The sequence below is a fragment of the Prionailurus bengalensis genome, chromosome B2 (genome assembly GCF_016509475.1).
Source record: "Prionailurus bengalensis isolate Pbe53 chromosome B2, Fcat_Pben_1.1_paternal_pri, whole genome shotgun sequence".
In the NCBI taxonomy this organism is placed as follows: domain Eukaryota; kingdom Metazoa; phylum Chordata; class Mammalia; order Carnivora; family Felidae; genus Prionailurus; species Prionailurus bengalensis.
In genome coordinates, this window is record NC_057349.1 from 49,772,105 (window position 1) to 49,798,594 (window position 26,490).

General features: G+C 47.2%; 1 protein-coding gene across 2 annotated transcripts in view; it reads right to left on the bottom strand.

Moving 5' to 3' along the window:
- TRAM2 (translocation associated membrane protein 2) overlaps positions 1-17,540 on the bottom strand; it is an 84,627-nt gene extending 67,087 nt beyond the window's left edge. The window contains exon 1 of one of the 2 annotated variants that reach the window (XM_043591647.1): positions 17,283-17,540. In XM_043591647.1, the coding sequence (XP_043447582.1) occupies positions 17,283-17,402 (120 nt within the window). In that variant the 5' untranslated portion in view covers positions 17,403-17,540. The remainder of the gene's footprint in view (positions 1-17,282) is intronic. The other variant, XM_043591648.1, reaches the window with a different exon arrangement.
- Positions 17,541-26,490: the final 8,950 nt, after the last annotated feature.

A 26,490-nucleotide genomic window follows, 5' to 3' on the forward strand; every position in this document is an offset into this window, starting at 1 on the left:
TGACTGTGTATACATAAACATAAGTTTTTTATTAAAATGGGCTCACCCTGGACATACTAATCTCTAACCTATTTTTTCCCTCACACATCAGTCCGTGTCAGTACCTAAGGATTGACCTTATCCTCTTTTAAACAGCTGTAAAGGATTCCACTGCATGACTCTACCGTAATTTACTTAATAGGTTCACTACAGATGGATATTTAGGTTGCTTCAAATGAATGACGACTTTAGGGCAAGAGCTGTGTCCTGTGTATTTTGGCAGCTCCATATAGTTAGCATGGTGCACATGGTAAGAATTCAGTAAATTGTGTTGTGTAAACTCTGACAATATTTGCCTCAGAATCACAGATGATTATTGAGCCACAGTCTATTAAATACAACTCTCAATAAGCCAGCACTGTTGTGAGAAGCCTGGATAAGAATGAGCAATATTTGCAACGCTGGCCCTTGAGATACAACTCTCAGATCCAAAAGACAAACTGTTCACATTATAGTTTCAGTCCTGGCTCCTTTCCTGTATTAAAATTATCTGGTGACCCAGCAATTCTACCCCTATGTATATGCCCAAGAGAACGGAAAATATTATGTCCACACAAAAACTCATACATGAATGTTCACAGCAGCATCATTCATGTAATATGGTGGAAACAACCCAAATGTCGATCAACGGCCGAGTGAACAAACGAAATGTGGTATTTGCATACAGTGGAATATTAGTCATAAAGAGGAATGACACACATTACAACATGGACGAACCTTGACAACATTATGCTAAGTGAAAGAACACGGTCACAGAAGGCCACATGTTCTATGATCCCATTTACACGATGTGTCCAGAACAGGCAAATCCGGACAGAAAGCAGATTAGTGGTTGGGGGTGGGGGAGCAATGGGAAATGACTGCTAACCGGTCTCTTTGGGGAATGATGGAAATATTCTAGAATGAGAAAATTGTGATAGTTGCAAAACATGGTGAATATACAAAAAAAACACTGAACTGTACACTTTTAATGGGTGAATTTTACAGTATATGAATTATATCTCAATTAAATATGCAAAAATCCTTTGAAAACTGGTTATCAATTGATAATTCCAAGTTACCACTTATCTGCTGCAAGAATATTACAGGAGAACCACCAGAATGCCAAGTATCATGCTGGGGCCTAGAGACACAATGGTGAGCGAGACCCTCTCCCGTCCTGGCGGAGCTCCCAGTTAAGCCCTGGAGACAGACAAGGCCACACACCATGGAGGCGGGGCAATGATGAGAACTGTGTTAGGAGGGCCCAGGGAACTGCTGAGGCAGAAGGAAGCACCCTGCCCAGTAGGGCAAAGCAGGGCATTCCAAAAAAAGGGGGTTGTGGCCTCAGGAATGAGGAACCATAGCCAAGTGAAAGCAGGATGGTGTCCTGAGGGAAAAATTTGTATAAAGGGCCGGACAGAAAAGAAACATCACAGAAGAGCTGAAAGATAATCAATAGGGAAAAACCCCATTATCCGAACATGCCAAACAACGTCATTTAGAAATCCAAGTATTTGACTCCCGTTACATGCCGGGCACCATGTTAGTTGCTAAGAATACAGCAATGAACAAGATCAATGCAGGCAGTGGTATTAGATTTTCAACGACACAAAATAAAGAGTCTATGGTTGATTTCTTGGTTTCAATGTGGTATTTAAAAAGGACAAGGAGGGGCGCCTGGGTGGCTCAGTTGCTTAAGCGTCAGACTTCAGCTCAGGTCATGATCTCACGGTCCGTGAGTTCGAGCCCTGCATCAGGTTCTGTGCTGACAGCTCAGAGCCTGGAGCCTGCTTTGGATTCTGTGTCTCCCTCTCTCTCTGCCCCTCCCCTGTTCATGCTCTGTCTCTGTCTCTGTCTCTGTCTCTCTCTCTCTCAAAAATAAAATAAAAACATTAAAAAAATAAAGGACAAGGACAATTTGTCAATATCTGTCAAAAACGCAAATGCACTTATGCTTGGACCCAGTCATCCTGCTTCTGGGAAAATATGTTATGAGATATATGACTGTATAGACATGAAATGACCTATGTACCAAGATATTCACTGCAGCATTGTTTATAAGAGCAAACGATTAGAAACAACCCAGGTATCCACCAAAAGGGGACTGATTAAATGAAGTCCAGTGTACCTGCATGATGGGAGACTATGCAAGCTTACACACTGATGAGGAAATTCTCTGCATACTGACATGGAAAGAGCTCTAGGATATTTTGTGAACCAAAAACAGCAAGGAGCAGAACAGTGTAGATAATACACTTTGTTCTGTGCAAGAGAGGGGGACAGGAAATACACACACATACATATATACACATATGTACATATGTATATGTTATATATATGTGTGTGCATATCACATGTGTATATGTACTCTCTATATATCCAAAATCTATCATATAATTTATAGCTGCTTGTATTTACATAAATAAACTCAAGGATACACAAAAATAAATGAAAGTGCTACCTAGGGGCAGGGGAGGGGAGCTAGATAAGAAGAGGTCAGGGAGGGACACTTTCAATGTATTCTTTTTTTTTAAATGTTTTTGATTTTTGAATAATGTGACTGCACTGCCAAATATTGTCTATTCAAAAAAAAATGTTTAAAAGCTTTAAATGGCTAGGATTATAGGTTCCCTCCCTGTGTGCACATGCTAAAGTAGCAGGCATTCCGAATATGCTCACGAGCACCTCTTACTGGGTACCTGAGAACCCAGAAGAGACAGCATGAATAGAAAAAGGTGCACATGACCACCAGCAGCAGAAAGGCAACTCAAGATGCACACTATCCTGTGTGTGCACAAGCCCATCCTCAATCAATTCACACCAACTACACATTAGGCACAGAGGTGCTGGGGATACTGAGAAAATGTAAAGCAACCTGTTCCTTTCAGGGAGCTCACAGCAAGTGCAAGGAACACGCTTCAGCCCTGCTGCCTGTGACCTTCCAAGTACAAATGTGATGAAGTAACTCCTGTACTCGGGAAAACTTCAATGGCTCCCTATTACCTGAGCTGAGGAGTAAATCCCTTTTGAACAAGGGCCACCAATGGGCCGAACCCTGCCTGCCAGTCCAGACTCATCTTCCCTCACTTCCTTCCTTACTCCCCACCCCCACCCCACTTTGGTAACATGGAGCCACTTATCACATCACCCACCTGCACATCTCTGTCCTTTACACATGTCCTCTCTGCCTGGCCAATGCCCCTCAGACCTCAGAGCCCAGCCCAAACTTCTCCATTTTCAAATAAACTGTCCCTAATACTCCCAGGAGAATTATGCTCCCCTCCCTGACTCTCGAAGTGTACCTCCTACACACAGGAGTGGCAGTGACACTGTCACCTCCCTAAGGACTCTTGGCTCCACGATGGCAGAATCTTCACCTTTTCATCTTTTATCCTACCTATCTCCAAGAACAGTGCTTGGCAGGGAGCAAATGCTCGGTCTGAGTCTGGTTGAATGAATAAACAAGAGAAATAGAGAGGTAGACAGAAAGGAGGCAGGAAGAAGGGCTGAGGACAACGTTTGGAGCAGGTGGCGGCTGTGTGATATGCGAGGCAGGGGTTCAAGACGGGAGAAGGAGAAGACCTGGAGGTGGGCGGGAGCATGAACGGAAGCAGGCAGGCACAGAGAGAGGATGTTCTGGAACCTCAGGTAGGTGGTTTGCGTTGGGGGTAGGCAGGGCAGGGCCCAAGCGAGGAACAGAGGGGGTCCAGGACAAAGGCTGGTCAGGCTTTGGGGGATCCCAGCATGCCATGCTAGGCAGCCTAGACTTGAGGTGGGCACCATGGAAGGATTTTAAGTAAGGGAGCCCATGGTCAGCTCTGTGTCTGAAGATGACAATCGGTGGTAGCTCTGAGGAAAGGGAGCGGACAGGAGACCAGACAAGAGGCTGAGGTCCAAGCTAGGACCCGTATAACCACTCAGGAGTCTGAGCTAAGGCCAAAGAGCAGTGAAGTGTGAGAGGGGACTTGGGAGCAAACGCAGGGGTAAAACTGCTGGGACTTCGATATGGGGAAAAGGCAAGGGAGAAGTGGCCCCTGTGGGTTTCTGTCCCGACACACATGCTTGTTTTCTCTCTCTCCTCCGGAGACAATGTAAACCAATCATGGGAGTCCGGGGTGTTTCGTAAAATAGTGGATGATCACCAACAGGTCTTGGGAAGACAACCCCCAGGTGTTCAAATAACGTGCTAGAAATCACACAAAGGCAAATCTCAATGCATCTGTTTCTAAGGGTCTGCAAAAGTTTAGAGATGGAAGGCATGTGACAGATCAGCTACTCCTCATTCTCCCAAGCACATTTCAAAGAATTATTTACTGACACCCCTGTGGGGTACTCCTTGACACGATATGGGTATACTCTAGTATACAGTGAGTGCTCGATAACTTAGAGCAAATGAAATGCTACCTACAAGCCATGCCTACCTTCCTCTGTCCACCAGTGAACCCCTACATGTCCATCCCCACCTCACCTATCCCTAGAAAAGCCTCTACAAAAAAAAAAATGCTCCCCCTCCCTCCATCTCCTCTGAACACAGGAACAGCACCAGCTTCCTTAGATAAGGCCACAGTACTTGAGTGCAAACTTCTTTGTGGCTTATTTAACTAAAAAAAAAAAAAAAAGAAAGAAAAAAAGGTGGAGAAAAAGATGTTCCATCTAGCTGAGGCCCTCCCTACTTTTTAAAAAATTGGAAATCACATTAGATGCAAAAAAAATACCTTTTAAATAAGTTCAAAGGACATGTCAGTGATAATGCAAAGGCAACACAAGACAAACAATGATATTCATATTCAAGAGCAACATCACATCAATGCATGCCTCAGGGTTACAATAAGGTCTAAAGAAAAGCTGTTCCTCTCTCCTAGCTTTAGCTGTCCTTGCCTGCCCCCCACAACTGCCTTGTAGCTTGCCTGTGTCACAAAACATGCCTGGGGAAAGAGAACTGGGAGAGGAGAGACCCTGCAGTTCCAGCAGCCTCTGAATTGACATCAGCGTGGGGGTCCTGGTCCCTCCTCCAGGTTGGAAGGAGACTGAAGTTTTGGGGAGGGAGCAGTTCTCACATGGATCAGTGCCACAGCCTCCTGACCAGACTCTTCATTTCCAGTCTCACCCAGAGCATCCTATCACACTAGCCTGCTGAGTACCCCAGTGCTTCATGCCAGCCCCAGCTGTGCATTCACAGGGACAAGCGGATCCCCTTGCCTAGTGTCCTCTCACATCCTCTTCTCTCCCTGGCCTTACCCAGCATGCACTTACCCCTATTCTGGGCAAGGAGCCCCTCCTCCATGTTCCCAAAGTATCCCCTCCAGCAGACCACTACCTAGTGAACACCACTGTGTGCCAAACACAGAAGACAAATATGGCGGCTCAACTGGAATACTCATCATCAAGAGACTGTACTTGTTTCCCTTCATCTGTCTCCCTTATTAGATGGTAAGGTTCTTCCTTGTAATTGGGCAGCATGTCTTTCCCCTGTATTGCCAGCATCTAGAACAATGCCTGACAAAAAAAGCTCTTTAATCAAGGTTTGTAGAAAGAGGAGGCAAGAGATCGGAATCAGCTCAGTCTGGACACACATCTATCGGGCCATGTGAGCAAACAACCCAAATGGTGAGACTGAGAAGCCAGCAACATTGGTCAAGTTACACCTGGCCACAGCTATACGCTAAAGGTGGTGTAAGTGGCCACCGATAATCTGACAAGGCACAGTTGTCAGGCCTAGAATATGCTGGATCCACGAGACTCCAGGAACAGTGGCTGAGCAGCATCTCATTTTCTTCGTTTGGAAGCTGCAAAACGGACCACAGTAGAGCAAGTCATGCCAGCAACTATGTCAGCTGGCTTCCGTTACACATTTCAGAATTTTGCGCAGAGATGTATTTACTGAATGATTAGAAAAAGAAGAAAATTGAACGGCAGGTGGTTGAATAGTGTTGAATGAAGGGATTTCCCAGACTAGACGATAAGAATGTCAGCAAAGTTTCTTCCACATTTCTTGGGTAAGAAAGTACACTGTACAATGGACCGACTTTGCCTTTTATTTCAGGGCTACAAAAAAATCTGTGACTGGCCAGAAATGTCTGGGGCTGAATCATTCTGGATATCCAAAGCTTCCATATTGCTGAAGATTTAGGTACTGAAACTGCAACATTAATCACTGTGGACAGAAATGTTCCTAAACACGTGAGCATCCTACATACCTTTCACTTTCCCTGCAGATAATTATGATCGAGTACCATCTGGTGCTAGTCTATCATGGTAACCTCAAAATCTATACAAGTTGTCTGTGCATCTGTGCATATACTAAGGGACACCAAGTACGCATGTTGGCTTTTTTTTTTTTTCATTTCTTACGACTTTAAGTTTGTTTTGTTGTTGTTGTTGTTTTGGGTTTTTTTTTTTCTGAGACAGAGAGAGAGAGAAGCAAGCAGGGGAGGGACAGAGAGAGGGGAAGAGAGAGACTCGGAGACTCGGAAGCAGGCTCCACACTGTCAGCAGAGCCCGATGTGGGGCTTGAACTCACGAACTGTGAGATCATGACCTGAGTCGAAATCAAGAGTTGGGCGCTTAACTGGCTGAGCCATCCAGGCACCCCATTTCTTATGACTCTTAAGTGTTTAGGAATGGGGTAGTCCTCCCAAACGTCAGCTACCCCAGACACTTCTCCCGTTCTAACTTAATCTTCCTTCTGTAATCTTGGGAATGAGATAACCAAGCTTCATAGAGCTGTATGAAAAGTAAGCGCTGGTGGGCTTTGAGTAGAGGTCAAAGCCCGAGCAACTAGCCTAGGTGTGGTGTCAGGACACAGGTCTGGGGCCATCACTGGGCTGCTCCGGGACCTCCCCTGTTTCTCATCCTGTTTCTGCATCCTGTTTCTCAGCTATGCTCCAAACAGATGAGGCAGCTGCAAAGGGGGTTTCTGCAGAGTTAAGGTGTCACTCCAGCGCTGTTCAAGTGTAGGAAGGACAACAGGCAGCAGGTATTGAGCTCCTGTACCACACCTTCTTCTAGGTGCTCTATTTATGTCAACCTTTCGGACATATTTTATATCAATGCTTCTAATCCTCCCAACAACTTTACGGCATACTTTTACTGATGAGGAAACGGCAGCACAGAGAGGTTAGATCCTTTACCAAGATGACAAGGTGAACCAGAGTTCAAAGTCAGGTGGACTGGTAGTAGGGCCCTGACCTTAGCCACCGTGATCCAGGGTCTCTAATGGTTCCCCCACAGAACCACAGCATGAACCACTGCTTACTACTATGAAAGCCCTCAGAAAGGAACATGTGCACCTACGTGGTCCAACAGAACTCTCTGTGGTGGTGGCAACACTCTATCTATAGCTGTGCTCCTGAGACGTCGAACGTGCCTAGTGTGACTGAGGAACCGAATTTTCTTTTTTTTCAATATATGAAATTTATTGTCAAATTGGTTTCCATACAACACCCAGTGCTCATCCCAAAAGGTACCCTCCTCAATACCCATCACCCCCCCTCCCCTCCCTCCCACCCCCCATCAACCCTCAGTTTGTTCTCAGTTTTTAAGAGTCTCTTATGCTTTGGCTGTCTCCCACTCTAACCTTTTTTTTTTTCCCCTTCCTCTCCCCCATGGGTTTCTGTTGAGTTTCTCAGGATCCACATAAGAGTGAAAACATATGGTATCTGTCTTTCTCTGTATGGCTTATTTCACTTAGCATAACACTCTCCAGTTCTATCCACATTGCTACAAAGGGCCATATTTCGTTCTTTCTCATTGCCCTGAGGAACCGAATTTTTAATTTCACTTCTTCTACTGCACTAGAAAAGCCAAATGTGGCTAGTGGCCACCTGCTGGATGCCACAGGTGTGGACTACTTTTGGTGAGCCAAACACTGTGATACTTCAAATATGAGATGTGATGGGTAACTCCTACTTGAAGCTAGGCGTCAGAACAAGGTCATTAAGCACTGCCTCGTCCCTCTCTACCTCTTCCTCACTCTTATAATTTTGAGGAAGAAAGCCTGCTATTTGGTCAGAGTGATGGAAGATGCTTCACAAGTAGTGGTTGTTGGGGCACCTGGGTGGCTCAGTCGGTTGAGCATCCAACTTTGGCTCAGGTCATGATCTCACGGTTCAGGAGTTCAGGCCCCGCGTCAGGCTCTGTGCTGACAGCTCAGAGCCTGGAGCCTGCTTGGGATTCTGTGTCTCCCTGTCCTCTGCCCCTCCCCTGCTCGTGTTCTGTCTCTGTCTCTCTCTCTCTCTCTCTCTCTCTCTCTCTCTCAAAAGCAAATTAACATTAAAAAAAAAAGAAGAAGAAGAAGTGGTTGTAGTCAGTCAGGCAAAGCCCTGAGAACACTCTTGGGGGCAGAGGGGATATGAATGGTAGATCATGGGTCAGACACTACTGATCTGAAAAAAGAAAAGAAAAAAGCCACAGATGAGTGTAATGTGTACACGACAAGCACATCACTGAATATGAAAATCTGCTCAAGCCCAGGGCCCCAGATCACACTCAGAAGACCAAGATGATAAAACGCGCACAGCAGAGCAGAAGACACGGGCCATTCTTCTTGCTCTGCCTCAACCCCCTGATCGGCCTTAGAGAGGCCACAGGGCCTTTGGCTTGAAAGTCACAAACGAAGCCTAGCCTCTCCCCTGACTCCTATATTAGTTCCTTTCTAATATAAGGATTTTCTCCTTTTCCAAAGCTGGTTCCACTAAGCTGGACTCTGCATCAAACCCAAATTTAGGCTAGAACCTGATTTCGACGCAAAGAAGAAATGAAACTAAGATGAGAAGTTGAGACCACTTAACCCGATGGAGGCACAACTTTATTCTGACTAACCCCAAAATCTATATGGCTGGGGGAGAAGAGGGGGAAGGAAGGTGCCCCCTTTCCTCCCCTCCCAATTTCTGACTGACAACTTAAGTTGTCTACACATCCCCAGCCCTGTTGTACATCACCACGTTAAACAGGCATGACTGAGCCACAGAACAAGAGACAGCCTGGGAAGCAATGGGGCCCAGAGAGCTGAGCAGCTTGCATGGGCCATGCAGCTATTTAGTGGCAGGACCCAAGGGAGAATCCAGGCCTGAGGACAACTCAAGCCTCGAGGACTCTGGAAGAGGAACATGTGTTCACACTTCATGCCAAACCAGAGAGCAAACTGCAATTAAAAAAAAAAAAAAAAAAAAGGAAAAGAAAGCAGCTATCAACCATCCCTTTCCACCTTCCAGGCCAACAGTCACAAAATCCATACAAACAAGTGTGTCCTTGCCCAACGAGGTCAAAAGTTGATCCAGTACAAAGTCATGCTACACACTAAACACACTCTCAACTCCAGAAGTGTTGGGTCTAAAAAGTGCAATTCTGCTCCAAGTTCCAAGGAATTCTCAGCAGGAAGCCAGGCATTGTGAAGCGGGCCTGGTGATTTCCTGCAGGGCTCCAGGCATTGCTGGAGGGGAGTCCTGCTTACCCTGGAATTGCTCCTTCAGGTCAGGAACCCCCAGCCTGCTTTTAACGTTCAGGAAAGGAGCCCATAATACATCCCTGGTACCTTTAAACCTAAAGCCACATTCTCACAGACTCGCAACACTACCTTTTGGCAGATCCCACCCTATACCAGGCACAAACACACTTGTTGACAAACCAGTGTGATCCTGGGCATTCCTCAAAGCAAGCAGCTGGGGGAGAGGTAGGCTGTAAAAATCACCTCTCTATCCTTCGTCTTGAAGTAGGACACACCCTTCTGTCTCCCCAAAAGCCACAGAAATCTTCAGAATACTGGTGGGTCACTACAAAGTCTCTTTTAAAAACTCTCTGCAGAGATTCTCTACATCTTTATGATAAAAATGAAGCAACAAACTGATAATAATACTCGGCCCTGGGGCGCCCGGCTGGCTCAGTCAGTGGAGAACGCAACTCCTGATCTCCAGGTCATGAGTTTAAGCCCCATGTTGGGCATAGAACCTACTTAAAAAAATAAAATGAATAAATAAAGTAAAAAAGGAAATACTCTGCTCTTATAAAATTCAGGAGCTTTATTAAGAAATCTTCTCCCTACTGCAAAGACAGGGCAACTGAGGCTCAGAGTCATAAGTCCTTTTCACCCCAGGTGTGATCATCACCTCCACTAACCCAAAAGGTACATTTCAGATCATGTTGGAGTTTTATGGTAAAAATCTTAAATCATATGGAAGAGCTCTCCTAATCTCAATCAATAAAGACCTCCTGGTGTTAGAAATCACATCTGTGGCACGTGCACATGGACATGTGCATACACGCGCGCACGCACGCACACACACACACACACACACACAAAGCCTTTGGTCAGTTCACTTATTCACAAAGCTGTAAAATTTAAGAGCACCAGCTGTGCCTCACAAGGTATCTAGAAATGACCACCACTCTTGTCCCCTAACTACTGACAACTCCACACTCAGGGTGTCGAGTCTACATTTAAGAAACCACCCCCTTCCACCAACAGCAGTGGCTTAAGGTTGAGGCCCAACAGTCTGCCTATAAGCTGCACCTGCCATTTACATCAAGTTCAAGGCCTGACTCCCCTCCACAAATAGCTTACCAGCTTTAAGCTACCACACAGTGACCTCTCTGAGGACAAGGACCCCACCTTATTCATCTGCGTTCCCAGAACTCAACACAGGAACACAGCAGGAACTCAATAAACAGTTGCCAAACTAATGAACATAGCACACTTAAGAAAGATGTATCAATTGCAAGGCTTCTACACATACCATGGCACTCAAAGGCAGCATCGAGAATTCCAGGGGGCAAATAAACACATAGAAAATTCCCTAGACTTGAGTCAGAAGATGTATGCTCAAGCCCCACATTTGCCAAAACTTCCCTCTACTATCCTGGGCAAATCTCCCAACCTCTGGGAGTCTATTATCCTCTTCTATAGACATAGTAGATGACTTCTAGGTTTCCCTCTAATCCTTAATCTTGGGAAATGCGAAGAAAAGATATGCCCTTGAGCTATGGCCACAATATTAACTTGACCATAAGGGCAATGAAAATACAACAGCCAGAGGAAACTATTCTTCCACAGATGCTGGCTAATAACAGGCAGGAACTTTCACAGTAGGTAAAGCCCCTGCCCATTCACCTATGTTCCCATGTGATACACACATTTGGGTCATCCTCTGTCATCTCTTTCAGGGAGATGCAAATCTCAATGACTGTTCCAGGCAGAAAAGCCTCCAAGTGGAACAATGACCTGCAGACATTACTTCCAGGTAATAAACAGATTCCACTCAGACAAAGAAAAATAAAGCAGCCTGTGGCTACATTCCATAGACTCCTCGTTCATGGAAGCATTAGGGCTGAGCTCTAAATGTGAGCCAGACGTTGCTGAATTCTTATTTTGGCTCCAACTCTGACTAGGAGGGAATGGTCCTTGGCCAAGTCTCTCCTCTGGAAGCCAGGCTCTGGATGGGTATGACAACCCCCATAAACCATCCAGATTACAGGGTGAGGCTAGTAAAGCATTTTGCAGATGTCAAGTGTTGCCAACCCATCCAGACAAATGAGGGAAGCCATCAAGAGGCAACGTGGCTCAGGCGGAGAGCCACAGAGCAGCGCCTCACCTAACCCTAAGCACCCACAAACTCACCAGTGGGCTCCAGAGGCCTCAGAGCACCCTCCCCCACCCGCCTCCAATCTGGCTCCACTTCCTCTGTTGAAAAGCAAAGAAAGCTGTGTGAACCTGCACTGGCCAGAAGAGCTGCCTGCAAAGCTCTTTAAACCACACAGTGAACTTGCACCGTCAACCAGCTGTGACTAGGTTGAGTTGGGTTCTCCTCTACCGTGGGCCATTTGAGACAGCGGAGGTAAATCAAGGCAAAGCAATAGACTGTGTAAAAGATAAAGGTCTGCTCGTGAAATAAGAAGGGCTGTGTCAGGAGCCATGTTAGTAGTTTTACTGTTTTCTTTTCCTCTTTTTTTTCCCCCTTTCTTTAACCATTAGGTACCAATGGATACCAGATACACAGTGTTGGATGAAAAGGTTAAGAGATAGTATCAGTGCAATTTCCCACCAAAGCCTGCTAATAGTGCTCTCGCTGATTAGAAAGCACTTCTGGAGTTTGGGAACTCTAATCCGGTCTTATCAACCCTCTGGCTTCGTCATTTATCAGGGTGGGAACGGGAGGTACATCAGCTATGCCACAGAGTGATTTCTGGGGCCCCTACCCACGACAAAGCAGATCAAAAGGGAGCTCATGCCTGCCAGAGTGAAGTTTTCACCATAGCAACACGTGTGCTCTACAAACAGTCAGGACTGAGGCGCTCTGTTGTGACTGGTCTGGACAGTGCCCCCGAGAAACGAGCAACTGAGGGCTCAGAAAACGGAGTGAGCAAGAGGAAAGGGGCACCTATTTAGCTCACGGGGCAGTCTCCTCATGGTTTTTACTCCTCCACCGGCTGACAGTGGCCGCACAGAGACCCCACAGCCCGTGTTCTAACGAGACAGATGTCAGAGAGAAAACAGATGTTCTCCAAAGAACGCCGTACCACAGGCTCCCTGGGGAAAACGAGGGACCCAGGGTAGAGCAATCATCCCCTTTGGTGAGCAAATGACCAGCACTGGAAAACTTGGGGGCAAGGTCTCATCGCAAAACATGTCAGATCTAAAATGAAATGCAGCCCCCGTGCCCAACAAGCCAGTCTGATGGTGGAAGATGTACTCACAGACCGAACAATGAAGCCAAGAGCAGCAGTGATGGGTGTGTTTGTTGAGACCATCGACTAAGTGCCCATGTGCCAGGCAGAGTGCCGGGCATTTTTACAGGTATCAGTCTTCATCCTGAGATAAGGGTTAAAAACTCACTGATCAACACCCCCTTTCCAGAGAGCACATTTTTGCCAAGGGAAGAAACAGGGATAGCTGATTCACCATTAAGTCCCATAGGATACAGTTACACTTGAGGCTTGACCAGGAGAGAAACTAGCTCCAAATTTCTGCTCTGTTGCTCAGATCACTGAGCAATGTGTGTGGAAATCCAACCACAGAATGAGAGCACCCAAGAGAATAAGTGACCCTTCTCAGTTTCCCTTGACTAATTTCTCTAGAACACCACTAAACGACTAAGTCAGAGGCCAGTGAGGATGATGTATAAAGTCAAAAGCTATAAAAGCTGGCAAAGAGACATCTTCAAAAGCACCCTGAAGGTAGTCCAAGAAACAACATCTGTCCACAGACGCATGCCTGTGCCATTTACATACCTCTTCACAGAAATACGACAGAAGCAAAACTGTTTCACAAGGCTAATAATCAGACAGGACCAGCAGCCTCACGCAGGTCATAATGCCTACAGGTGCGTCTGGGAGGGTGTGAGCTGGAGCCATGGAACCCGTGTGTTAACAGGACTGCCATTGTACGTGCTGCAGGCGGCACATCATTCTGACAAGTCAATCACGGTGTCCGGAACAGGGAAGAAGGCAGCTCTTCCACATCTACCTCCAAAAGAAGCAAAACCAGCCGCTACCAGAAAAGTTCTCTGGGTCCTAAACCCTCAAGTCATCACAGACCAAACAGGAACCGAACCTACAAATGACAGGCCTAGAGTTCTAGAAACATTTCCATGCTACAGAGCCCGCAGGGCCTGCGAATGAGCTTTAAAACCAACAAAAAAGTTTCTGTTTCAAAATGACATTTTAGAGGTAATGTATAATTGCTTCCTCTCTGTTCGATGCTCCCCCCCCACCCTCCACTTTTTCTCATTCTCCATTCACTAATGAGAGACTTTTCCTCTTCCCCTGCCTGTTTCAGTTTGAAACGTGGCACTGAACGGGACACTGGAAAGCAAAGGGAAAGGGGAGGGGCAGGCAGCTTTCAAATCTGACGCACACACACACACCCCCCACTGGCCGCCCACACCCTGAAGGGGAGTCAGACTGGACTCCACCAAAGACAGGACTGCAGGACCAAACCGTGGGGTAGAAAACTCCCACTTGCACCAACTCCCCCAAAAGCCAGAGTTAAGAAAGAGAGAGCTGGAAGGGAAGGAGGGGGAAAATAAAGCTCCACATTCCTGACATTTTTTAGCCAAGTGCTGTGGCTGCACAGAACAGCTCTATTCCAAACAGCATTGCAGAATGGAAAGGAAACCTGGGTTCAGGGCAAAGAATCCACCCCTGCCTTGGAAATGGGAGAAGGAATTTTAGGACGGCCCAAAACTAAACCAAAAGGAGGAGGGAGGGGCACCTCTTCATGTGTGTTCCCAAAGGAAGGGATCCCCCGAGGGAGGAAATTTGGAGTCATCATCTCCCAGGAAACAGAACTCAAGTCCTAGGATCCCTGAGGGGGAAATGAAAGCCCCTCTAAATGCTGGCGAGCTGAGGGTGAGTTGGGGAAGGGGCAAGGTGAGATGGAGGCCTGTTGGGATGCGAGGGGCTGTGGCTGCCTGGGGTGGGGGCAGTGGGGTCCAGCTCATTGGCAGAAGCTGGGCAGGGGACCCCAGAGGGAGGAGTGGCCAGGAGAGTCACTCTTTGTGGGAAGAATCATAACTGCGTTTTCCTGACTCAGCTTCTGAATGAAGGAATCCTAGCCCTGCCCCAAGTCAGAAACCCAAGAGCCTGACATCCTCTCTCCCTGTGTCCCCCTTTCCCTTCCCCCTCCTTCTGTCCTCACTTCTACGAAAAAGCGTGTTAAGTGCTGGACTGCCCCGCTCATATGTACCCTACATATACACCAGTCCTCCAGGGGAGAACCCAGAATCCTAAGTAATATCTAGTAAGTCCTATGCTGGGTTATGGCTTTACTCCAAATGTGAAGATGCCCACAGGTGTTCCTCTGAGGTCCTTTGGGAGTAACTGAGCTCTTTCTGCTCTCATTCAGTAGGGAGAGCAGAGCTCCAAAAATCTGACTGTCTCTCCTATCTCTGTGGAGTCAGTTGTTAGGTATAGACAACAAGAACCTTTGTGCCTAACACAGCAGAACATATGTCCTTCACAAGGGAAGTTTGGGCATGACCCTCTCACATACCAGCATACATCACCAATATCACAAGGTACCTCCGATGCCCTATAAGCCCAACCGCTGTAGGTCTAAGCTTCTGTAGGGAGAGGGTGGTGGCAAGAGGGAGTCCGCAGGCATTTCACAGCCAGGGCCTTCTCCATGCTCCCCAGTCCAGTCCCAAGAGGGGAAATCAGGGAAGGCATTTTTGTTGTTATTTCCTCTACCCTGGACCTTTCTCTTCTGTCAGGTAGTGGGATTAAGGGCTCCTCGCACTTTTCAACTCCCACAAAACTCCAGGTTTAATGCGTAGGACTTTCCAGAAGACTAAAGGCAGGAGAGGGAAGGAGATACCAAACTCAAACCCTAAGCAGCTCTTTCAAGCAAAGATAAAACCCACAGAGCCACAAACCTTAGCAAATGCCTGAAACACAGCAAAGAGGGCCATAAGGCTATGCAAGAGGCTCTGCTGGCTGTATAGCATGTGGCTCTGAGGTCTCCAGCTGTCACATGTGTCTTTCCAACCACACCCTCCAAGACTGGTGACACTGCACACTCGGAGGCCTCTTAGAATGGAGGACAGCAAATAGATACTGAGGGTATTGGCTGGACAAAACAAAATTCTCTCTTATTTCATTAAGCTAGTAGTATGATCAATAACAACAGGCCTTCAGGAACAAGCGATTTGTCACATTTGTAGAATCTCTTCTGGCTTTTATCGTTTATATGATCTCAGTTAAACGTTACAATAACTAACCTTGTGAGGAAGACAGGTTTTACTAACCTCTTTAATGATGAGGAAACTGAGGCTGCAGTCAATTTTTCAGTCTGACTAGTGACAGAGCAGAGACTGGGACCCGGGGATGACCCTGGCTTGACAAAGTCAGGGTCAATATACCATGAGAGCTGGGGGGTGGGGGGTAGGGGGTAGGAGAGGAAGAAGGGAGGGAGGGAGGGAGGGAGGGAGGAGCTGAAATGGAGAAGCACTACCAAAAGCTGGAGTACAGACCCCAATCCTGATCCCAGGTTTATCTTCTACAGACCCTGAAGCCCAGCCAAGGACACATTCACACATCCAACCCTGACTCACCACCACAAGAATGTCCCCAGCCTGAGGGCAGCTTCACCGGCCAAGGAGAACCCTTGCCATCCTTAGAGAGGAGACAGAGGGACACAGAGGGAGAAATCAGCCACACTAGGAACCCTTCATCTCCGAAGCAGTTCATAAATGATTACAGCTTCCTATCCCATCCCTGAGAACGCAGATAAGCAATCCTACCCAGCAGGAAGGACCCGGTGAGAGTGAGGGGAGTGTCACTCACACATAATCTCACTCCTGAGACAAGATACACCACAGCAAGCCCTAGACTCACTTTCCTCCAGTTCCTCCCACTTTGAATATAACATTTGTCTCCCTCTCCGGAGCACAGTCAGTCGTTCCCTGGACCCCCTTGGATTCTGACCCCCAGGAGGCTCCCTAACACACTAACACTCTCTGCTTGGTGAGGCCTGCACCAGTGCACTGCTGTCCCTGGTAGGACCCCATCCTCGTCCCCCACCCCCACAGCTCTGAGAGAAGCACCTTTCCCCTAAAGCAGAGAGTATTTCCATCTCTCTCCCTGCCCCTGTAACGGGTGAGAAGCTCTGGGTCCACTACAGATGGCTCTAAAGGAACAGTCCACAGGGTCATAAAGGGTATATGGAACCTGGCCTTTTAGGCAAGGGCAAAAGAAGGCGGGGGGTGGGGGGGGGGAGGATGGCAGAAGGGCACTGCTGGGATGGGGCCAGGGCCACACGTGAACACCCTGAGCACGTTTCAGAGGTGAAGATGCAAAAGACCCGGAAAATCAGATGGGAGGGTGGAAAAGAGTCAGGGTCCCTCCCACTGGAAAAGCCCAGAGAAGCTGGCAGCCACCGCTCGGGAGGGGGAGAGTTGTGCAATGACTGCGGGTCTGGGAGTCTCCGGGCTTGGCTCCCGGACACCAGAAAGGAAACCCCACTGGTCGGGCCAGGGTGGCAGCGCTGCGGTTGGTTCGAAGCCAGGCTTAGGATCCAGGGCTGCAGAGAGCGCTGCAAGATAGGGTGGGTGCTCCAGGGGGCGGCAGAGCAGGGCACGGCTGCCACGGCGCATTGCTGAGGGTGGCGTCCGGGCTGACCCGGAGGCCAAGGGGCGTAGAGTGCACAAAGCCGGGGCGCAGAGAGCATACATGGCAGCCAGGTTCCCCAGCTCAGACGAGTACCCGCGGAACCTGCAGGGCTACGCCGGCCGACGCACGAGAGGGGGCACCCCCTCCCCAGTCTCGCTCACCTCGAACATAAGCCCGATGAGGACGCAGAGCACCAGGCAGAAGCCGATGTCCGCATGGTTGTGGATGACGAACTCCTGGCTGAAGAGCGGGTAACTTTTCGTCCTCCTGCGGAAAGCCATGGCAGCGGGCGCGCAGCGGCCGGCGGGGCCCGCACCCTGCGCTCTCGAGCCGCCGCGCAAACTTCTCCAGCCCCGGCCCGGTCCGCCCGCCGGCCCGCTGCCCGCTCGCCCTCCCGCCCGCCGGCCTAGCGCCGAACAACTTCTGGGGCCCGCCCCCTTCCTCCGCCCGCCCCCGCCCCCGCCCCCTCCGCCCGGAACCGCCCCCGGCCGCAGCCCCCTCCCCACCCGCGGCCCGCACTCGGCGCTCAGGGCTCGCTGCGGCCCCGCCCCCCGCGCGCTTAACCCTCTCGCCGCCGGGACGCGCGGGGCGGGGTGGGGCCGGCCCGGCGCGCGGGGCGACCAGCTCGGCCAGGTCCCCCTGGCCCCGCGCCCTCGTCCCGGCCCGCCGCTGCGGCGCCCCAGTGCATGCTCTCTGCTGCCGCCCGGCCGCCTCCCGCGCCCAGGGAGCAGGCCGCGGGGGGCGCTGACGCCCGGCCTTGCCGGGACAGGAAGTGGGCCCGGGTTTCCCACTTCTCGGCGCCCGCTCCTTCCTCCGCGGGAGGGGAAGGGCCAGGGAGGCCGCGGCCGGGCCGAGGGGTGGGCCAGGCTGCCGGATACTCCCGGGGTTGCAGGGCTGAGAGCGGCTCAGGTCCGGTGGAGGGAGGGGAACTGCAGGCCGGCCTTCTTGCTGGCCGCAGCGCCTGCACGGATGATCAATGAATGGACGGTCAACCAAGTATTTATTGAGAGCTCGCAGTGGCTTAAGCACGTTTCAGATCGCTGGGAATATGCAGCAAACAAAAAAAGACCTGGCCCTGGGAAGCTTGGATTCCAATGAGGGGAGTGGATGGATGGGTGCAGTTTTGCTAACTTCTCTGAGACGTTTGTGCTATTATAAATTAGTTTTACACGTCTTACCCAAAGTCTACCTTCAATATTAATTGACCTGAAGAATAAACACTGAAGAAGAAAGAAAGAAGTCACCTTTTCATGGAAAATTTTTATTTAATATTAAAAAGTACTCCTGGAAAGGACAAAAGGTATTTTTAATAAGTTAATTTATATAGGCAAATATTGGATTTATTCCTGCCAGTGATGAAGGAGTCAACTAATCACTTTCTAGATGTGCAAAAATATAAAATGAGCAAAGAACTATTTAATTCCCATTCTCTTTTTCATGAGGTCCACAGTTATTTCACTAAGTAAATAGGGTTTCTTAAATATGGCACAATGTATGAAATGTGATTGAGACTAGGCTTGTCTTGACTTCCTAGATAAATTTTACATCTGTAGTTTCTTCACTCAGTATTTAGCACACAGTCTTTGGTCTTTAGTTTCTTTATCTGACTTCAGGAAATGGGAAAGTAATGGCTATATAGGACTAAACTTCATCTAACTTCAAGGCTGACCTTTTTATTTTTTAATGTTAATTTTTGTGAGAAAGAGAACGAGCAGGGAGTGGGGGAGAGGGAAAGAGATTCCCAAGCAGGCTCCACGCTGTCGTTGCCAAGCACACTGTGGGGCTGGAACTCAGGAGCTGAAATCAAGAGCCAGTTCCTCCACTGACTGAGCCACCCATGTGCTCCAAGGCTGAACTTTCTTAAAGTTGGACCTGACACATGTAAGGAATAAAAAGATTAAGAACTCCAGAGCATCACACCTGTGAAAAGGTGTTCAAATTTTCAAACTGCTGCCACAACTATTAGGTCAACCTCCATCCAGTCGGTTTCTTTCTAGGTCAAAACTGAAATACCAGCATTTCACACGGTTCAACCTAATTCTTTCCTCCTGGTTCCCTATGACCATTTGTAGAGGATATCGTGGTGGGAATTTCTTGCAAAAGGTGGGATATTACTAACCTCTTAACACTGTGTTCAGGCTGAAAGTCCTGGGTATAGGTATTATAACCTCTACGTTTATAAATGAGAAACCTGAAGTAAAGGGGATGGCTTAGTGCTCATACTGATGAGCCCTGAGTCCTTTCAAATGTAATCAAAGTGTTCTTTAAAAAAAAAAAATTATTTTAAAGAGAGAGAGAGAGCATGAGTGGGGGAGAAAGCAGAGAGAGAGAGAATCTGAGGCAGGCTCCACGCTGAGCATAGAGCGCAATTCAGGACTCAAACTCACGACCCTGGGATCAAGACCTGAGCTGATTTCAAGAGTCAGATGCTTAACTGACTGAGCCATCCAGGAACCCTGACAAAGGGTTCTTCTACACATGTTTTAGCATTTTATTACCTTGCAACCCCCCAGGGGAAGTACTAGATGCCTGTGTCAGCCATCCCAAAGTCCTAGTTTCAAAACCATCTTCAACCCCAAATGGACCCCTTCTCAGCCCCTCCTATCCAGTCACTCATAGACCCTATGAATCTCAGAACCTCAGGATCTCTCCCAACAGCCCCCACTTCCACCATTCTTCACCTGGCCCACACTAGTTACCTTGGATACCCTGCCTCCAGTATCTCCCCCTTTAATACATCATTCCATTAGAAACATCTACTGAGCACGTACTGAGTGGCAAACACTGCTTGTTACCAGAGACAGAAAGATAAGATAATCCATGTGTGGTGGTTTTCAAATATGTCCTCAAGGGGCTCCTGGGTGGCTCAGTGTTAAGTGTTCCACTTCGACTCAGGTCGTGATCTTGTGGTCGGTGAGTTTGAGGACCGCATCAGGCTCTGTGCTGACACCTCAGAACCTGGAGCCTACTTCGGATTCTGTGTCTCTCTCAATCCATACCCTCTCTGGAGTGTGGGCTGGACTTAGTGGCTCACTTCTAACAAATGGCTATGGCATAAGTGATGGTGTAAGGCTCCCAAGAGTAGGTCATAAAACACATTTTGCCTTTCCCCTTTCTGTCTTGTCTTAGGTCACTAGTTCTGGGGGAAGCTGGCTGCCATGTTGTAAACATACGCAAGCAGCTTTATGGAGAGGCCCACATGGCAAGGAACCGAGGCCTCCTGCCAACAGCCAGCACTAGTTTGCCTGGCTTGCCACCTTGGAAGCAGATCCTTTAGTCCCAGTGAAGCCTTCAGATGATGACCACAGCCCCCGCTGACCTCTTGACTGGGTTTGGTGACTGCTTTAATATAAGATGTGCAGGAGTTAAAGGAGTCAAAAATCTAGGCTGGGATGACATAGTGATAGGGGGACCATTAAAAACTCTATGTGGAACAACAGAGAAGGAAGGAGTGGGCATAAGAGAGCTGAAGATGGCCTCACCTTTGGACAAGCTGGGCTTGAGGAGTCACGAGACATCCCAGTTGCCACTTTGACAGCTCAGATGGAAGCTGTTAGACTGGAGTTAGGGAAGGAAAATCAGAATTAAAGGTGTTTGTGGCTCATCTGCAATGGGGCTGTTGAAATCATGGGGTTAAGTAAGCGGTCCAAGGAGAGTGTGCTGAGTGAGGAAAAGCCTGAGGTCGGCAGAATCCTAGGGAACCCCAAACACTGAGGGAGGAGGAGGAGGAAAAGGAAAGTGTAGGGATGGAGGAAGCCACAGCCTAGGCATTTCACAAGGAGAGGCTAGGGGAGGCAGGATGAGAATAAAAGGAAGGCCCTTCATGCAGCCATTCTGGCTTTTGAGAGCCCATTTTTAACATTGGAGAGGGCTTACTGGTGGATAGAAGATGAGAAAAGGAGGTGAGAAAGTAGTCTATTCTTTTGAGAAGTTTGGTGAGAAAAAGGGAAATGGATGGTGTCTTGGCGGATATAGAGAATTGAAGGATGGATCTTTAAATTGTATATATTTTTTGAGATTGGAGCAAGAGAAGAAACAGGAGAGAGAGAAGGAAATACTGAAAATACTCAAACTATTAATACTAGAGATCATTGATGAAACAAAGGAGGAGACTTAGAAAACAGCCCCAACCATAGGAGGAAGAGGGAGAACTCCTCTAGTGGTTGTCTTTGCTGGAGCAAAGATGAAGAATGGGTGAATATATAGTTACATCTGGAGGTGGAGGAAATAATAACCTCTTGTGTTTCTATTGCACTTGACAGTAGCCTTGTGAGGGAGGCAAGACAGTTATTACCAACCCGTTATAGCTGTTTTGAGACACATAAATGACCAAGGGCCACATAACTAGTGGGTGGCTAACCAGGACTCAGAGCAGCTGGTCAGCACAGAGTTCCCTTTGCTGGACCCTCCTGTAGCATTTCAGGCTTCATAAAGCGTGGCACTGATCAGGTGGATACCACCTGCCTCTCTCCACCTGTCCTGTTATGGCTGCTGATAATTCTGCCACACCAACTCTTAACTAAACTGGAATAGCCCCTCTTTCCAGAACAGACCCTGTGGTTCCCAATGTCTTTGCTCCCCTCACAAGACCTTTGTTCCATGTCCCTTTGCCAAAGAAGTAACCATCCTTCAAGATAAAGAGCATGTATCTCTTCCTTCACAAAGCTGTCTTCGGGGTACTAGGCTGGAGGCATGCATACTGTACCTTGTGCATACCTCTCAGGTAGCAGCGCATTCTTCTGGAGTCAGTGTATTTTTCTGTAAATTTTGCCCCCTTTTAGATTGTGTCACCGTTGAGGGCAGGAAACTAATCATTTGCTCTCATATTTCAACAGCACCAAGCATAGGAATCCCACATGGTATATTTTCATCAAGTGTTGGTTGAATGAATGATTGAATGAGAGATGTTGTTACCTTGGCTGGTATATATACAATCATTATCCCCCAAAAATGGAAAATGTATTTTCCCACATAATAAGAAGTCTTAAGTTCGTTCATTCCCAGGGGTAAACGATTCATCGAAAACTAGGATCTCACTATTTTTCCACTTTGCCACTCTGTGTTTGCTTTTGACTTGAACTTGTCCCTCATGGCTACAGAGTAGCTGCAACAGCTCCAGGCCTTCTATCCTTCATACAATAAGACCTAAAAATCAGACAAGAAGGAGAGGGCATTTTGAAGAGTAAAGAAAACTTTCCCAGAAACCCCAGACTTTTTCCTACTGCCTCACTGGCTAGAATTACATCACATGCCCATTCCTAAACCAAGTCATGGGCAAGGCGAATAGAACTAACATAATTGGATTCACCTCACCAGGGAAGCATCCTCAGAGGGCTTGAAGAGATTTCTCAACTCCTTTGAAGATTCTGGCTACCCCCTCACCTAAATAAAATTAAAATTCTGATTGCAAGGAAAAAGGGGAGAATTGGTATGGAGCAGTCATCCAGAAAGATCCGCACAGTGATCTTTTTTCAGGGTTTTTTACTCTATATATTTTTACATCTTTGCCTCATAGGACACACAGCACTTTTGCCCTAAACAACCCTTGCTTTCTGGTTTCTTACAGTAGGAACATGAACCTTGCAAATGTCATACGCTTAACAGTCACTGTGGAAGTGTTCAGCTGAAGGATCTCCAGCTTCACAAAGTGGACTGTCTGTGTTCTGGTAGTCCAGCATGAGATGTCAGACTCAATACCACCTTTCACCAAAGAATGGGGCGTCTCAGCCATCAGATCTTCTTGCCACCAAGATCATAGCAGTTTATTGGAATCTGTGACATTCGATGGGGTCATCCCTGGTGGCAAGCACTAAGGAGTTGCATGATCTATGAAGAATTTTAAAACAATGATAAGCCTCTAAATGCAATGTGATATACTAGATTGAACCCTGAAACAGAAAAAGGACATTAGTAAAAACTGCTGATATCCAAATAGTCTGTACTTTGCTAATAGCATTGTACCAGTGTTGGTGTGCCTGGGTGGCTCAGGCAGTTAAGTATCTGATTTTGGCTCAGGTCATTATCTTATGGTTCAAGCCCTACATTGTCTCCCCTTCTCTCTCTGCCCCCCCCCCCTCCCCTGGTCTCTCTTGTTCTCTCAAAAAAAAATAAACTTAAAATAAAATAACATTGTACCAGTGTTAATTTCTGTGTTTTGATAAATGTACCATGGTTATATAAGCTGGGTGAAAGAGTTGTGAGAACTCTCTATACTGTCTTTGCAACTCTCCCGTAAATCTAAAATTGTTTTAAAATTAAAAAAATCTAAATGACAAAAGTACCTCAAAATCAGGTATGCTTGTTTTATTATCACCATAGCAACTCTAAACAATGTTAGTGGTAAAAATACTTCCCCCTCAACCAAGTCTTTTGGTCTAAGTTGTAGGCTACTGTTGTCATTGTTGTTGAGTCTTAATAATACATATGTAAGTTCCAACTTAACCCATTTTTATTACTTATCTTTTAGTAAGCACTCCATTCTACATGCAGGTTAATCCTAGTAGCTCTCATACATACAGCCCATGCCTAGTATGGAGTCTCAGATGCACACATGTGGTTCAGGTACATATCCAACTGGAATCATCTGAGCTTGTTTCGAGCCCGATGGTACCTCAGAAGCTTGTGTTTGAACCACAAATCGGAAACAATTATAGCGCAGTGCTTTTAGAGATGAAAAGCAATGTGTTGCTTCCATTCTGTCACTCTGTGTGGCCACTAGCAGCTTTTATGTGTGTTTAAAATTTAAAACAGAATGCAAAATACCATTATTATTATTTGTTTCGTGTCATGTGTCATGATTATTTCTGAAAAATTTTTTCATGTCGAGGAGCAGATATTTAAAAATGATCAGGTATTAAATATGCTAAATATAACAGGGCACCTGGGTGGCTCAGTCGGGGTTAAGCTCCTGACTTCAGCTCAGGGCATGATCTCACAGTTTGTGAGTTCGAGACCCGTATCAGGCTCTGTGCTGACAGCTCAGAGCCTGGAGCCTGCTTTGGATTCTGTGTCTCCCACTCTCTCTGCCCCTCCCCCACTAGCGCTCTCTCTCTCTCTCTCTCTCTCTCTCTCAGAAATAAATAAACATTTTTTAAAAATATGCTAAATATGAAAGTGAGTGGAATTAAGATCCTAGGTGTTAGAAACTACCTTAAAAATCATATTGCCACTCCCTTCCGTTTAGAGACCATGAAAGTTTGAAGGCCCAGAAAGATGCTGAGGTTAATAAGGATTTGGTGAGTTGGGGCAAGGACAAGGGCCTCTCCCCTCCTGGCCAGCATCCCCAGCACGGTCTCTGTAGTCCATACCCGCTCTTCCTTTGCAGACAGGCATAACTTAGAAAAACCGAGTCACTAGTCCAGTGTCAGCTAGTGACTCAGTGGCAGAGCAAGACATGGAAACCAGGACTCCTGACCATTCAGGGCTCTAACCACTGCCCCCTATTTCCTCTTTCCAGCTCTCATTCAGCGACAGACAGATTAATTCCAGACGACTGAAGAATGTGCCACCTGATGTATGGGAAGAGGGGAGCATTTTTTTTTTTAAAGAGTCACAACTCAGATTGACATTAGAAAAGAGTAGATTTCAGTCAGAATTCCCGCAAGCAGAAAAACAGTTTGGGAAGTAAGGGAATGATTTCAGAACTTTATTTCCACTCAATTCTCCAACTTGGGGGGCGGGTATTGTTCATTGGAAAGTATATTGGGAACTTAAATGATGCACAGAAATTCTTATCCTTGGTTTTTTCATGTTTAGGGAGAAAGCAATAATTACTAGAGTGACCATTGTGATGTAGGAGGTCATCACATTGAGGAAAAGCTCAATAGCAAGAACTCCATGGAAAGGTGTACATGAATCACTGCCTTCCCTGAGCCACTCTTTCCTACACTTTTCTAGACTGCTAGAAAGGTAGACACTATCCTGATTAAACCTAAGCACCTCCCTGTGAACCTTTGCCGCCAGTCTTTGAAATTCATCTCCTCTCTCCCTCCCAGATCACAGCCCAGGGTTCAGTAATCATTCACTTGTGACTTGTCAGGCACGGATGCTACATACAACAATTGGGATCTGTCTTTGCACAGCTTCCTACCACAATAATTGTTTAGGTGTTCACTGATACCCACTGAGCTAATAATGGACTTCCTACCGCATGCTTGGGGAGATGATGGTTGGGTGGATGGATGGATGGATGGATGAGCGGAAGGGTAGATGGGTGTAGAGGTAGGTAGACAGATGAATAGATGGATAGGTAGATTTACGGGTAGGTAGATGGATAGATGGGTGAATGGAAGACTGGAAAGGTGAATGGTTGGATATGTGGAAGAGTGGATGGATGGATGGATGAATTGATCAATATATAGGAATCCATACCATTCTATTTTTATATTGGCACCCAAGGCAATTCCATATTGAAGGGGCCCCAAGGGAATTCTTCCACATAGGAGATACGTTTGAGACCAAAGCTAGGTTTTGATTGGGTAGAATTTAGCCTTGGTATAGATTTTTAGGCCCTGAGAGGCAGGAATTATAGCTTTCCATCTATATGCCTTAAAAACCAGTTCATTTCCTGCCACACAGTAGGTACTACATGAATATTTGTTGCCAAGAATGAATGAATGAATGAATGAATGGTTTGAGAAACAAGCTCTTTCCACTTGCTGTCTCCTTGGCAGGAATTAGCTGGTCACACTGCTGTCCCTCTTGATTCTTTGCTGATAAGATTGGGTGTGGGGCAGGTCCAGAGGTTTCTCTGACTGGGCTCAATGATTCTTACTGACAAGTGCGAGTGGCCCCTTTACAGTTGGAAGTCCCAGGGCTGTGATGAGTGACCCAAAGTCTCTCCTCTCTCCTGATTCCTGGCAGGTAGCCCCTCCTCTTGATAAGATAGGAATTCCTCACTGTGTCCCACAGGTTTGTGCAAGGTGGGCAGGGTGCTGAGGACAGAGATGAGAGAAGAGGAAAGTGAGAGCAAGGAAGGAGACATGAGAGGAAGGGAGACACAGGACAGTGAAGAGAGGAGGGGGGAAAGCTCCGAGTGAGGTGGGCTACGGGCTGGAGTAGGACAGAGAGAAAATGGTATTTGCAGCACAATGCCTCCAGTAATAACACCATCATTGTCTTGCCTAAACAGATGTGCAAGGAGTCCATCTCATTATACAACATGAAAATGGAACACGTTTGTTTCTATCGGCCTCATCGGAAATCTTGGCAGATGCTGTCAGAAAGTGCACACTGCTTCTGAGATGTGATTTTTCAATAGCGCATACTGTACTTTTTGATTGAGGTTGGAGAAGAGAGGAAAAGGGAGTTGGTTGGACCTTTTTTTTTTTTTTTTTTTAATTTTGAAATTCTTCTCTCCAGGGAGGCTTT